Here is a 16,545-nt window from a genome sequence, read left to right on the forward strand (position 1 = left end):
GCTGACAAATTCTTGTGATTCATGTATTGGCTCCTGACTGTTTGCCTGTCCGTCTGTGCTATAGCAGTGCAGATTTGAAAACGCTGACCAGGAATGTTACAAAGTTTTCTGTTGCTAACATGTGTTTTGGAATGAAATGGGAATTGTGCGATGATTTTTCATTCAGCAATCAGATTTTTATTATTTTCAACTTGCTAAGACTCGTCACTCACGGCTATTCTAGTGATAGTACCCACATGCTGCTCTGGACCGTGCCAAGGTCTGATAATCACGAGAGCCAGCTAGCTGTCTACTGCTGGTAAGCATCGCTATTTAGCAAGCTAGCTAGCAAACAGCCGATAGATCCACACACGAATTGCTAAATGTGCATACCGGTGGTGTAGCCCTGCTATACTGCCAAATAAAACCTGCACTTACTCTATACTGACAAATAAAACATGTATTTATTTTATTTAACATTATTTAACTAGGTAAGTCAGTTAAAAACAAATTCTTATTTACAATGACGGCCTACCAAAAGGCAAAAGACCTCCTGCGGGGACGGGGGCCTGGGATTAAAAATAATAAATACAATATAAATATAGGACAAAACACACATCACAACAAGAGAGACAACACTACGTAAAGAGAGACCTTACTCTGAAACGTTGCTGGAGTCATTAGCTGGCTAATTATTTTCCTCTTGGATGTTGAGTTTACTATGCTTTTGATGACCAATTTATTTTATAATTTAACCCTATATGCTATTTCTAAGGGTTGACTTTTCCAGACAAGTGTTTGCAGGAGAAGCAGATTATGGCGCTATCGTTGTACTGCAGTATATTGTTTTCAATGAAAAAGTGCCTGGGTTTGTTTACGTTATGTCTTGTTTGGGTTTGTTTACATTGGGTCTTGCCTGGGTGTGTTTACATTGGGTCTTGCCTGGGTGTGTTTACATTGGGTCTTGCCTGGGTTTGTTTACATTGGGTCTTGCCTGGGTTTGTTTACATTGGGTCTTGCCTGGGTTTGTTTTACATTGGGTCTTGCCTGGGTTTGTTTTACATTGGGTCTTGCCTGGGTTTGTTTTACATTGGGTCTTGCCTGGGTTTGTTTACATTGGGTCTTGCCTGGGTTTGTTTACATTGGGTCTTGCCTGGGTTTTGTTTTACATTGGGTCTTGCCTGGGTTTGTTTTACATTGGGTCTTGCCTGAGTTTGTTTTACATTGGGACTTGCCTGGGTTTGTTTACATTGGGTCTTGCCTGGGTTTTGTTTTGTCGCCCAAACAAAACAAGGTGTAAAATGTTAACAAAATGACACAACTGACTGAGTCTGGCTTTAACACCTGTCCAGCTCTTACTAATGTATGAACATCTGAATTGGGCAGTTTCCTTTATCTTTAATACCTGGAGCATAGCACTCTTGGGACTAACCTGTCATCTGCTAAAACCTGGGAGTCATATCTTAGCACCGCCAATGGGCATGGAATGCCCCAGAGGGAGAACTAGAAGTTTCGGGTATAATGTAGTGATATGGCGCTTACCACAGAATAAATTACAACAATTATTATGTATTAGATTTAGTCTCTATGGGGCTAATGTCTTGTCATGAGAGAGAGCGAGGGAGGGAGAGAGGGAGGGAGTTAGAGATTACATGGAAGGCATGGGGGGAAAGAAATGGGGGTGTAATCTAGTGACATCGTGCTAAAGTTGTCTTCTTCTTCAGACGATCAGACGGAAGCGGAAGGTGCATGTACCCATGGGTCGGCTGGGGGAGAGGGCGACCATGTCGGAGCATGATGATGAGGAGGAGGATGAGGAAGATAGCTACGACGAGGAGATATACGAGACGCGCTCCGCACGCAGCGGCCCCAGCGCCTACAGCGCCGTGGGTGGGGCCTCGGCCCGGCGCAGCGGGAGGAGCGCCGGAAGGCGGGACAAGGACAAAGAGCGGGAACGCAGTGGCTCACGGGAGAGGAGTCTCTCCCCGCGCGCCGACCAGCGCTCGCTCAACCAGCCCCCGCGGCCCGCCAAAGTCATCCTCGTAAAGTCCCGAAAGAATGAAGGTGAGCATCACAAAGTTGGGATATGTATTGTCTAGTCGGGGTTAGGGTTAGTTGGGATATGTTGTCTAGTCGGGGTTTAGGGTTAGTTGGGATATGTTGTCTAGTCGGGGTTTAGGGTTAGTGGGATATGTTGTCTAGTCGGGGTTTAGGGTTAGTTGGGATATGTTGTCTAGTCGGGGTTTAGGGTTAGTTGGGATATGTTGTCTAGTCGGGGTTAAGGTTAGTTGGGATATGTTGTCTAGTCTGGGTTTAGGGTTAGTTGAGATATGTTGTCTAGTCGGGGTTTAGGGTTAGTTGAGATATGTTGTCTAGTCGGGGTTAAGGTTAGTTGGGATATGTTGTCTAGTCGGGGTTTAGGATTAGTTGGGATATGTTGTCTAGTCGGGGTTTAGGGTTAGTTGGGATATGTTGTCTAGTCGGGGTTTAGGGTTAGTTGGGATATATGCTGTCGGGGTTTCAAGTTTTATGTCACATGTACAAGTACAGTTTAATGTCTTAACTCAAAACCTAACAATGAAGTAATAATGTATTACTATTAAAAAAAACACGAGAAATAAGAATAGGAAATATGAAATACACAAAGTAATTAAGTAAGCATAGTATATACAGGAAATATTTAAGCAATCAGTTCCAATACCACATTAACTTCTTATGGCTGCGTCCCGCTACCGGGATCGATATGACAGCAGCCAGTGAAAGTGCAGGGCGCCAAATTCAAACAACAGAAATCTCATAATTAAAATTCCTCAAACATACATGTGTCTTATATCATTTTAAAGGTAATCTTGTTGTTAATCCCACCAAAGTGTCCGATTTCAAATATGCTTTTCAGCGAAAGCACTACAAACGATTGTTAGGTCACCACCAAACCACAATAAGCATAGCCATTTTTACAGCGAAAGATAGCTTTCACAAAAAGCAGAAATAGAGATAAAATTAATCACTAACCTTTGATTATCTTCATCAGATGACACTCATAGGACTTCATGTTACACAATACATGCATGTTTTGTTTGATAAAGTTCATATTTATAACAAAAAATCTGAGTTTACATTGGCGCGTTACATTCACTAGTTCCAAAAACATCAAGTGATTTTGCATAGCCACATCGTTTCAACAGAAATACTCATCATAAATGTAGATGATAATACAAGTTATACACATGAAATTATAGATATACCTCTCCTTAATGCAACCGCTGTGTCAGATTTAAAAAAAACTTTACGGAAAAAGCAAATCATGCAATAATCTGAGACGGAGCTCAGAACAATAGCCAAATTAGCCGCCATGTTGGGGTCAACAGAAACCAAAAAATACATGATAAATGTTTCCTTACCTTTGATGAACTCCTAAGAATCCCATGTCCACAATAAATGCTTGATTTGTTCGATAATGTCCGTTATTTATGTCCAATTAGCTACTTTGGTTAGCGGTAAACAATTCCAAAGTCACAAAGCGCGTCCACTATAACGTGACGAAATGTCCAAAAGTTCCGTAACAGTCAGTAGAAACATGTCAAACGATGTACTGAATCAATCTTTAGAATGTTGTTAACATATATCTTGAATAACGTTCCAACCGGAGAATTAGATTGACTTCAGAAGAGCGGTGGAACGGAGGTCCTCCTCATGTGAAGGCGTCTGTTCAATGCGTGGTCACCTCATGGCAGTGATTACTAATTCCTGTCTCCTTCGGCCCCCCTTCACATTAGAGTCATCAGACAAAGTTCTATTGACTGTTGACATCTAGTGGAAGCCGTAGGAAGTGAACTCATCAATATCTCGCTGTAATTTCAATGAGAGTTTGGTTGAAAATCTGCCACCTCAGAAACAATTCAAACAGGAAGTGGAACTTCTCAGGTTTTTGCCTGCCATATGAGTTCTGTTATACTCACAGACATAATTCAAACAGTTTTAGAAACTTCAGAGTGTTTTCTATCCAATACGAATAATAATATGCATATATTAGCAACTGGGACTGAGGAGCAGGCAGTTTACTATGGGCACCTCTGTGCACCTTTCATCCAAGCTACTCAATACTGCCCCTGCAGCCATAAGAAGTTAAAGATATATATATAGAAATATATATACAGTGGGGAGAACAAGTATTTGATACACTGCCGATTTTGCAGGTTTTCCTACTTACAAAGCATGTAGAGGTCTGTAATTTTTATCATAGGTACACTTCAACTGTGAGAGACGGAATCTAAAACAAAAATCCAGAAAATCACATTGTATGATTTTTAAGTAATTAATTTGCATTTTATTGCATGACATAAGTATTTGATACATCAGAGTAGCAGAACTTAATATTTGGTACAGAAACCTTTGTTTGCAATTACAGAGATCATACGTTTCCTGTAGTTCTTGACCAGGTTTGCACACACTGCAGCAGGGATTTTGGCCCACTCCTCCATACAGACCTTCTCCAGATCCTTCAGGTTTAGGGCTGTCGCTGGGCAATACGGACTTTCAGCTCCCTCCAAAGATTTTCTATTGGGTTCAGGTCTGGAGACTGGCTAGGCCACTCCAGGACCTTGAGATGCTTCTTATGGAGACACTCCTTAGTTGCCCTGGCTGTGTGTTTCGGGTCGTTGTCATGCTGGAAGACCCAGCCATGACCCATCTTCAATGCTCTTACTGAGGGAAGGAGGTTGTTGGCCAAGATCTCGCGATACATAGCCCCATGCATCCTCCCCTCAATACGGTGCAGTCGTCCTGTCCCCTTTGCAGAAAAGCATCCCCAAAGAATGATGTTTCCACCTCCATGCTTCACGGTTGGGATGGTATTCTTGGGGTTGTACTCATCCTTCTTCTTCCTCCAAACACGGCGAGTGGAGTTTAGACCAAAAAGCTATATTTTTGTCTCATTAGACCACATGACCTTCTCCCATTCCTCCTCTGGATCATCCAGATGGTCATTGGCAAACTTCAGACGGGCCTGGACATGCACTGGCTTGATCAGGGGGACCTTGCGTGCGCTGCAGGATTTTAATCCATGACGGCGTAGTGTGTTACTAATGGTTTTCTTTGAGACTGTGGTCCCAGCTCTCTTCAGGTCATTGACCAGGTCCTGCCGTGTAGTTCTGGGCTGATCCCTCACCTTCCTCATGATCATTGATGCCCCACGAGGTGAGATCTTGCATGGAGCCCCAGACCGAGAGTGATTGACCGTCATCTTGAACTTCTTCCATTTTCTAATAATTGCGCCAACAGTTGTTGCCTTCTCACCAAGCTGCTTGCCTATTATCCTGTAGCCCATCCCAGCCTTGTGCAGGTCTACAATTTTATCCCTGATGTCCTTACACAGCTCTCTGTGGAGAGGTTGGAGTCTGTTTGATTGAGTGTGTGGACATGTGTCTTTTTATACAGGTAACGAGTTCAAACAGGTGCAGTTAATACAGGTAATGAGTGGAGAACAGGAGGGCTTCTTAAAGAAAAACTAACAGGTCTGTGAGAGCCGGAATTCTTACTGGTTGGTAGGTGATCAAATACTTATGTCAGGCAATAAAATGCTAATTAATTACTTAATCATACAATGTGATTTTTGTTTTAGACTCCATCTCTCACAGTTGAAGTGTACCTATGATAAAAATTACAGACCTCTACATGCTTTGTAAGTAGGAAAACCTGCAAAATCGGCAGTGTATCAAATACTTGTTTTCCCCACTGTATATACACACCTACATACACACATATACATACACATAAATAAAGCGATGCTGTCCAGACCGCCCACGTTGCGTGCGCGAGCTTTGCAAAATAAATGTACACATACATGTTATTCAATCATCTCATCCAAACTGCTCGCGAGCGTCTGCGTAGCCAGGCGCCAAAACAGAACTTGGTTCTGCAAGTCCCGCCTCTCCCATATACTCAGTGGTTTTTACAAGCATATACCCACATGGGTGATTGAATGATGAACGAGGTCCATACTTCAGTCCAGTTGGTGGCGGTAATACACCTTAAACTTGGTTGCCAACTGCCATATAAAATCCACAGAAGAAGAAGAAGAAGAAACAAGAGGAGAACAATCAAAGAAAACCAAACAAAAAAACAACCATGTTTCCCCCTTCATCCATAGATCAGTTGCTGCAGTAGAGAACACACGATTCCGTGGGACCCAAAATGTGTCAAAACTCCACGAAGATCCAGCAACAACATAAAAAGGGACCATAATGCACCTCCGGCAAAATAACAACCCATGTTCATCTCCCGTGACGAATTAGCAAGCTAAAGCAAGCTAGCTAAATGTGTTTCGACCTGTTCCCAAATGAATATACTTGGTTCACAATTGGCCTTGGTATCCCAACCTGCGTGTCATGAACACATTTCGGTGGGGATACACAAAATCAACATGCAAAACACGATTGAATAGGCGAGTAACTAAATCAAATTATACAATTATAATAAAAAATGTATTTGACAATTGTTCTTGGATGATAAATACGTATATCCCTTAACCACCACTCTCTCTCTATTCATCCTCCCGCCCAAACACATTATCATTTTATATCAAACTCTCAAGACATGGTAACCTCTCACCATTACACAATAACAGTGGAGGTTAGCATTTTATATCAAACCCTCAAGACATGCTAACCTCTCACCATGACAATAACAGGGGAGGTTAGCATTTTATATCAAACCCTCAAGACATGCTAACCTCTCACCATTACAATAACAGGGGAGGTTAGCATTTTATATCAAACCCTCAAGACATGCTAACCTCTCACCATTACAATAACAGGGGAGGTTAGCATTTTATATCAAACCCTCAAGACATGCTAACCTCTCACGATTACAATAACAGGGGAGGTTAGCATTTTATATCAAACCCTCAAGACATGCTAACCTCTCACCATTACAATAACAGGGGAGGTTAGCATTTTATATCAAACCCTCAAGACATGCTAACCTCTCACCATTACAATAACAGGGGAGGTTAGCATTTTATATCAAACCCTCAAGACATGCTAACCTCTCACGATTACAATAACAGGGGAGGTTAGCGTTTTATATCAAACCCTCAAGACATGCTAACCTCTCACCATTACAATAACAGGGGAGGTTAGCATTTTATATCAAACCCTCAAGACATGCTAACCTCTCACCATTACAATAACAGGGGAGGTTAGCATTTTATATCATACCCTCAAGACATGCTAACATCTCACCATTACAATAACAGGGGGGGTTCGCATTTTATATCAAACCCTCAAGACATGCTAACCTCTCACCATTACAATAACAGGGGGGTTAGCATTTTATATCATACCCTCAAGACATGCTAACCTCTCACCATTACAATAACAGGGGAGGTTAGCATTTTATATCAAACCCTCAAGACATGCTAACCTCTCACCATGACAATAACAGGGGAGGTTAGCATTTTATATCAAACCCTCAAGACATGCTAACCTCTCACCATTACAATAACAGGGGAGATTAGCATTTTATATCATACCCCAAGACATGCTAACATCTCACCATTACAATAACAGGGGAGGTTAGCATTGTATATCATACCCCCAGACATGCTAACCTCTCACCATTACAATAGCAGTGGAGGTTAGCATTTTATATCAAACCCTCAAGACATGCTAACCTCTCACCATTACAATAACAGGGGAGGTTAGCATTTTATATCAAACCCTCAAGACATGCTAACCTCTCACCATTACAATAACAGGGGAGGTTAGCATTTTATATCATACCCTCAAGACATGCTAACCTCTCACCATTACAATAACAGGGGAGGTTAGCATTTTATATCAAACCCTCAAGACATGCTAACCTCTCACCATGACAATAACAGGGGAGGTTAGCATTTTATATCAAACCCTCAAGACATGCTAACCTCTCACCATTACAATAACAGGGGAGGTTAGCATTTTATATCAAACCCTCAAGACATGCTAACCTCTCACCATTACAATAACAGGGGAGGTTAGCATTTTATATCAAACCTTCAAGACATGCTAACATCTCACCATTACAATAACAGGGAGGGGTTAGCATTTTATATCATACCCTCAAGACATGCTAACATCTCACCATTACAATAACAGGGGAGGTTAGCATTTTATATCAAACCCTCAAGACATGCTAACCTCTCACCATTACAATAACAGGGGAGGTTAGCATTTTATATCAAACCCTCAAGACATGCTAACCTCTCACCATTACAATAACAGGGGAGGTTAGCATTTTATATCATACCCTCAAGACATGCTAACATCTCACCATTACAATAACAGGGGAGGTTCGCATTTTATATCAAACCCTCAAGACATGCTAACCTCTCACCATTACAATAACAGGGGGGTTAGCATTTTATATCATACCCTCAAGACATGCTAACCTCTCACCATTACAATAACAGGGGAGGTTAGCATTTTATATCAAACCCTCAAGACATGCTAACCTCTCACCATGACAATAACAGGGGAGGTTAGCATTTTATATCAAACCCTCAAGACATGCTAACCTCTCACCATTACAATAACAGGGGAGATTAGCATTTTATATCATACCCCAAGACATGCTAACATCTCACCATTACAATAACAGGGGAGGTTAGCATTGTATATCATACCCCCAGACATGCTAACCTCTCACCATTACAATAGCAGTGGAGGTTAGCATTTTATATCAAACCCTCAAGACATGCTAACCTCTCACCATTACAATAACAGGGGAGGTTAGCATTTTATATCAAACCCTCAAGACATGCTAACCTCTCACCATGACAATAACAGGGGAGGTTAGCATTTTATATCAAACCCTCAAGACATGCTAACCTCTCACCATTACAATAACAGGGGAGGTTAGCATTTTATATCAAACCCTCAAGACATGCTAACCTCTCACCATTACAATAACAGGGGAGGTTAGCATTTTATATCAAACCTTCAAGACATGCTAACATCTCACCATTACAATAACAGGGAGGGGTTAGCATTTTATATCATACCCTCAAGACATGCTAACATCTCACCATTACAATAACAGGGGAGGTTAGCATTTTATATCAAACCCTCAAGACATGCTAACCTCTCACCATTACAATAACAGGGGAGGTTAGCAGTTTTGAGGGGGTATGATATTTCTGCATCTGTAACTTTGACATCATTATTCATTATTCATCATCATTATCATCATCATTATTCACAATTCATTCAGGATTATCTGTAATCATGGTAGCATTCACATTAATGTAGAAGTGATTAGAAACATATTTTATTCTTATTTACAATAAATGTGATTCCAGAATGACACAATAAATGAGTTACCATTTAATTTCTATTGGGCACTAAATAATCTGAAACAACCAAAACAAACAGCAATCGTATTCAACCAATTTCCAGAGTCACAGGCTTGATGTGGTCATTGTGTTCTATGAATATGGGACCAAGTACTTCACTGATTAGTACTTTAATACACTTACTGTATAAGTAAATTTGTCCCAATACTTTTAGTCCCCTAATATGGGAGGACAATGTACAAAAAGTTTTGTAATTTCTAAAAGGTTCATCAGATATAGATGACAATACCTTCAAATTTTAAAACTGACGGTCTGCATTTTAACCTCTGTAGTCATTGTATCGTTTCAAATCCAAAGTGCTGGAGTACAAAGACAAAACGACTCTCAATATTGGGCAGATGGGCTCTGTTTTAGAATAGCACGTTTTTGTGGAATAACCGCTGTTCTACACTTTTGACTCGCGACACTCAGCAATAGTTTGTTTTGGGGGAAATATACATTTTTATTTTGGTATATTATATTTGTCAATATGCTATACTATGCTAACATGCAATAGCATGCTTTACTGCTAACATACTATGCTAACATGCTATAGCATGCTATACTGCTAACATACTATGCTAACATGTTATAGCATGTTATACTGTGCTAACATACTATACTATGCTATGCTAACACTCTCTTTGTTGCTGTTCGTTCACTCCGTAAGCAGAATATGGCCTTCGCCTGGCCAGCCACATCTTCGTGAAGGACATCTCACCCGAGAGCCTGGCGGCCAGGGACGGAAACATACAGGAAGGGGACGTAGTACTGAAGGTGAGAAGCCTGAAGTGATTCTTTAACTAAGAGAGAGAGGTAGAGAGAGAGAGAGAGAGAGAGGAGGGAGTTGTGGTAATGAAGAGTGGAGGGACCTGGGAGAGGGGGAGAGAGAGCGAGAGGGAGGGGGAGGCGACCCGGGCCGGAAATATACAGGAGGGAGACGTTGTACTGAAGGTGAAAGGAGCGAGAGATAGGGGAGAGGAAGGAAGGATGTAGGGAGAGAAAGAAGAAGAAAGAAGGCTAAATAAATGTTTTTCCCCACTGTCTCCTGCACATTGTTCTCTAATCAGCTAAATAAATGTTTTTCCCCACTGTCTCCTGCACATTGTTCTCTAATCAGCTAAATAAATGTTTTTCCCCACTGTCTCCTGCACACATACCAGCTAATTGGTTGTTTCCTCCAAGCTGTGTTTAATTAGGTTATTTCTTAACATTTGTAACTAATTGGTCGTTTCCTCTCAGATCAACGGCACGGTGACAGAAAACCTGTCGTTGATAGATGCTAAGAAGCTGATTGAGAGGTCAAAGGGCAAGCTAAAGATGGTGGTGCAGAGAGACGAGAGAGCTACGCTGCTGAACATACCAGACCTGGACGACAGTATCCCATCAGCCAACGCCTCCGACAGAGACGGTGAGGGACACTACGTGTGTGTGTGTGTGTGTGTGTGTGTGTGTGTGTGTGTGTGTGTGTGTGTGTGTGTGTGTGTGTGTGTGTGTGTGTGTGTGTGTGTGTGTGTGTGTGTGTGTGTGTGTGTGTGTGTGTGTGTGTGTGTGTGTGTGTGTGTGTGTGTGTGTGTGTGTGTGTGTGTGTGTGTGCGCGCGCGCACGTTGTTTCGTAATGCTGGAAAAAGGCTAAATGCTGTAGGGTTGTGGGTGTGCATGCATTTTACTGAAAGAGAAGCCCCGTACTTTCATATTCCGGAACCCCCCATATGGTAGGTAGCCTAGTGGTTAGAGCGTTGGACTATTAACCGATTGTTGGATCGGATCCCCGAGCTGACAAGGTAAAAATCTGTCCTTCTACCCCTGAACAAGGCAGTTAACCCACTGTTCCTAGGCCGTCATTGTAAATATGAATTTGTTAAATAAAATTTAAATTACAATGTATGCACGCATGACTGTAATTCGCTTTGGTCAAAAGTGTCTGCTAAATGACATGTATTATAGTGAATAGAAATATCAACGCAACATGTAAAGTGTTGTTGATAGATGCTAAGAAGCTGATTGAGAGGTCAAAGGGCAAGCTAAAGTGTTGGTCCCATGTTTTCATGAGCTGAAATAAAAGATCCCCGGAATGTTCCATACTGTACAATAAGCTTATTTCTCTCAACTACACCAATTGATGTTTCTTTGTTAGTGAGCATTTCTCCCTTGCCAAGATAATCCATCCACCTGACAGGTGTGGCATATCAAGAAGCTGATTAAACTGCATGATTATTACACAGGTGCAAAAAATGTGTAGTTTTGTCATTAAACACAATGCCACAGATGTTTTGAGGGAGCGTGCAATTGGCATTCTGTCTGCAGGAATGTACACCAGAGCTGTTTTTAATGTTAATTTTTCTACCATAAGCCGCCTCCAACGTTGTTTTAGAGAATTTGGCAGTACGTCCAACCGGCCTCACAACCGCAGAACACGTGTAACCACGTTAGCCCAGGACCTCCACATCCGGCTTCTTCACCTGCGGGATCGTCTGAGACAAGCCACCCGGACAGCTGATGGAACTGTTGATTTGCACAACTGAAGAATTTCTGCACAAACTGTCAGAAACCGTCTTCTTAGAGAAGCTGATCTGCGTGCTCGTCGTCCTCACCGGGGTCGTGAGCTGACTGCAGTTCGGCGTCGTTCTCACCAGGGTCTTGACCTGACTGCAGTTCGGCGTCGTAACTGACTTCAGTGGGCAAATGCTCACCTTCAATGCCCACTGGCACCCAGGAGAAGTGTGCTCTTCACGGATGAATCCGGTCAGATGGCAGACGGAGTGTATGGCGTTGTGTAGGCGAGAGGTTTGCTGATGTCAACATTGTGAACAGAGTGCCCCATGGTGGCAGTGGGTTATGGTGTGGGCCGGTATAAGCTACAGACAACGAACACAATTGCATTTTATTGATGGCAATTTGAATGCACAGAGATACCGTGACGAGATCCTGAGATCCAGTGTCGTGTCATTCATCCGCCGCCACTACCTCATGTTTCAGCATGATAATGCACAGCCCCATGTCACAAGGATCTGCACACAATTCCTGGAAGCTGAAAATGTCCCAGTTCTTCCATGGCCTGCATACTCACCAGACATGTCACCCATTGAGCATGTTTGGGATGCTCTGGATCGATGCATACGACAGCGTGTTCCAGTTACCGCCAATATCCAGCAACTTCGTACAGCCATTGAAGAGGAGTCAGACAACATTCCACAGGCCACAATCAACAGCCTGATCAACTCTATGCGAAGGAGATGTCGCATGAGACAAATAGTGGTCACACCAGATACTGACTGGTTTTCTGATCCACACCCTTACCTTTTTTTTTAAGGTATCTGTGACCAACATATACATATCTGTATTCCCAGTCATGTGAAATCCATAGATTAGGGCCTAAAGAATTTATTTAAATTGACTAATTTCGTTATATGAACTGTAACTCTGTAAAATCTTTGAAATTGTTGCATGTTGCGTTTTTCATATTTTTTTTCAGTGTACATTATGTAGTTGAATATGGTGTTGTGTGTGTGTGTGTGTGTGTTTTGAACAACAGACATTTCAGATATCCATTCGGTGGCGTCCGACCATTCCAACCGATCCCATGACAGACGTCGTAGCAGCCGGTCCCGCTCCCCTGACAGGCGGTCTGAACCCTCCGACCACTCCAGACACTCCCCTCCACAGATCAGCAACGGCAGGTAAACACACCACCTGGCTGCTACACAGTCAAACTCAAAGGCTCACAGGTGGCCGAATTCTGATCTTTTGCCAATAATTTAGCTAAATATCCGGATTGGCTGCCTGTGTAAAGGCAGCCTTTGAGCTTTTTTAAAATTCTCACCCAGTGGGCAAAAACTAGTTAAAATGACGTCTTTACGACCCGTAATAGGACTCAATACGAACTGCATTTCAAATCGTTTTGATCCGCTGGAAATGTCAAATGTTTTTAAGGGTTTGTTAAGTGTCTTTTTATTTTCCTGTTTTTGTTTTTTTGCCCACTTAACAAAGACTCTTCAGTTGGAGAATACCGTAAGTTGGACACCCCTTTCCCTAGGAGCCCGCTATGTAGGGCCCCGCTGTGTAGAGCCCCGCTGTGTAGAGCCCCACTGTGTAGGGCCCCGCTGTGTAGGGCCCCGCTGTGTAGAGTCCCGCTGTGTAGAGTCCCGCTGTGTAGAGCCCCGCTGTGTAGAGTCCCGCTGTGTAGAGTCCCGCTGTGTAGAGTCCCGCTGTGTAGAGCCCCGCTGTGTAGAGCCCCGCTGTGTAGAGCCCCGCTGTGTAGAGCCCCGCTGTGTAGGGCCCCGCTGTGTAGAGCCCCGCTGTGTAGGGCCCCGCTGTGTAGAGTCCCGCTGTGTAGAGTCCCGCTGTGTAGAGCCCCGCTGTGTAGAGCCCCGCTGTGTAGAGCCCCGCTGTGTAGAGCCCCGCTGTGTAGAGTCCCGCTGTGTAGAGTCCCGCTGTGTAGAGCCCCGCTGTGTAGGGCCCCGCTGTGTAGGGCCCCGCTGTGTAGGGCCCCGCTGTGTAGGGCCCCGCTGTGTAGAGTCCCGCTGTGTAGAGTCCCGCTGTGTAGAGTCCCGCTGTACTTGTCAGATGACAGAATAATGAATAAATGTATACATAGGGTACATTAGTAAATGGATAGTACCCCGTGTTAATGTAGATAAATTCAAAATACCCCTATATTTCTCCCTTTCCTACCGATAAGGATTACTTAGGACCACTAAACCAAAGCCATTTCCATAAAGAATACATCTGTGCCCTGAATACTCTTGGCTATAATTGTGTGTGTATCCCTCGTGTGTTTTTGAATTTGATAAATGTTTTATGAATCCTAGATGTGCCCTTTATGTTTGACATTGATGCTGATATCAGGAAATCAGTGCTCAGTTAGCAGCCATGGCTTTACACTGTCAAACAGTGCAGTATTCATTTGGCTTCAAGGACGGACACACACACACACACACACACACACACACTGATTGATAGTATTGTAATGTACATGCTGTGCATCAGTTATTGAGTGGCAGGTCTTGTTCTGACTCAGGGCTCCAGTAGGGCCACGGTCTGTGGATGTAGTGTAAGAGTCACACAGAACACAGCCTGTGGATGTAGTGTCACAGTCACACAGAACACAGCCTGTGGATGTAGTGTCACAGTCACACAGAACACAGCCTGTGGATGTAGTGTCACAGTCACACAGAACACAGCCTGTGGATGTAGTGTCACAGTCACACAGAACACAGCCTGTGGATGTAGTGTCACAGTCACACAGAACACAGCCTGTGGATGTAGTGTCACAGTCACACAGAACACAGCCTGTGGATGTAGTGTCACAGTCACACAGAACACAGCCTGTGGATGTAGTGTCACAGTCACACAGAACACAGCCTGTGGATGTAGTGTCACAGTCACACAGAACACAGCCTGTGGATGTAGTGTCACAGTCACACAGAACACAGCCTGTGGATGTAGTGTCACAGTCACACAGAACACAGCCTGTGGATGTAGTGTCACAGTCACACAGAACACAGTCTGTGGATGTAGTGTCACAGTCACACAGAACACAGCCTGTGGATGTAGTGTCACAGTCACACAGAACACAGCCTGTGGATGTAGTGTCACAGTCACACAGAACACAGCCTGTGGATGTAGTGTCACAGTCACACAGAACACAGTCTGTGGATGTAGTGTCACAGTCACACAGAACACAGTCTGTGGATGTAGTGTCACAGTCACACAGAACACAGCCTGTGGATGTAGTGTCACAGTCACACAGAACACAGCCTGTGGATGTAGTGGCACAGTCACACAGAACACAGCCTGTGGATGTAGTGTCACAGTCACACAGAACACAGCCTGTGGATGTAGGGTCACATGATCTGTGTGGATGGTGAAGAGCGACTGCGTGTTTGGCACAAGGAGACTACGCCTTCTAACAGTGGGCTAATAACAGGCTGTTACTCACTGTAAATATCACGTGTGTGTGTGTGTGTGTGTGTGTGTGTGTGTGTGTGTGTGTGTGTGTGTGTGTGTGTGTGTGTGGGTGTGGGTGTGGGTGTGGGTGTGGGTGTGTGTGTGTGGCGAAAGCGGATTAAAACACAAATACCAGGAAATGTTCATCTCTTTCAAAAGCATTGGTGATGAGAGAAAACAAGGCAGCAGTATTTTGGCTATGTAGCATTTAAGGGCGATTGAGATCAGATAGTTATGTTAAGTTATTGACACAGAGGAGAGATTTAAGGCAGATAGATTTATCTAGCTGATCTGTGAATGACCTATTTCTCCCAGTCAGTTCCAGGAGACCAGTTGGCAGTGAACGGTTCCTTCAGGATGTGCTGAATAAAGCTGTTTTTCCTCTCTCCAGCCTGTTTGAGCTCATTCCTTCACGGTTACATCTGTGTGTGTGTGTGTGTGTGTGTGTGTGTGTGTGTGTGTGTGCGCGCACAGGGGTTTCTCTGCATATAAAAGTGTTTTATCAAATGTTATTGGTCACACGTGTTTAGCGGTTGTTAAAACAACATTATGATTTATTTATTTTAGAGAAAGAAAAAAAATTGCAATTGTAAAACATGTTCAGTGTAAACTTAAAACGACTTAAGCAAGATTTTAAACAAAATTCAAGAAATGTCATGGCATGGGGCAACGATTTGATTTTGTTATTATGAGTCACTCAGATGGCATAAGCCATGGCAAGATGTGTAGAATTGCAGGAAATGTGCTAGAAAACTGCATTTTCTTTTCTCAGTTCCATGACAAAATGTGTAAAATTGCAAGAAAGTAGCTTCAAACACCTAGACTAGAACTCAACTCTGGTCCTCGAAGGCAGTTCCACTGCGCTTTTTCATTATTCCCCCTCTAATCAGGGACTGATTTTAGACCTGGGACACCAGGTGGGTGCAATCAATTATCAGGTAGAACAGAAAACCAATAGGGTCAGAATTGAATACCCCTGCCCTAGAGTTTAAGGCTGGGGAGGGGAATTGTTTTAAGGACCCCTTTAGGTATAACAAAAATATTTGATGAAACATTGAATTTGACCTTACTGCTATTAGCCCATAGAAACGCATTGAATAACAGATTCATACATGGAAAAACAAAACAATAGCCTCCCGAGTGGCGCAGCGGTCTTAGGCACTGCTGTGCTTGAGGCGTCACTACAGATCCGGGTTCGATCCTGGGCTGTGTTGCAGCCGGCCGCGACCGGGAGACCCATGAGGCGA

At 43.3% G+C, this 16,545-nt stretch overlaps 1 protein-coding gene across 1 annotated transcript in view; it reads left to right on the forward strand.

The window, feature by feature from the left end:
- The window catches only part of tjp1b (tight junction protein 1b), a 70,970-nt gene that overhangs the window by 3,370 nt on the left and 51,055 nt on the right, over nucleotides 1-16,545 (forward strand). Inside the window, exons 4-7 of the mRNA XM_038998565.1 lie at nucleotides 1,704-2,043; nucleotides 10,020-10,126; nucleotides 10,592-10,760; nucleotides 12,885-13,029. Coding sequence (XP_038854493.1) covers nucleotides 1,704-2,043; nucleotides 10,020-10,126; nucleotides 10,592-10,760; nucleotides 12,885-13,029 — 761 coding nt within the window. The remainder of the gene's footprint in view (nucleotides 1-1,703; nucleotides 2,044-10,019; nucleotides 10,127-10,591; nucleotides 10,761-12,884; nucleotides 13,030-16,545) is intronic.

Source organism: Salvelinus namaycush, chromosome 8, assembly GCF_016432855.1.
Source record: "Salvelinus namaycush isolate Seneca chromosome 8, SaNama_1.0, whole genome shotgun sequence".
NCBI classification, from domain to species: Eukaryota; Metazoa; Chordata; class Actinopteri; order Salmoniformes; family Salmonidae; genus Salvelinus; species Salvelinus namaycush.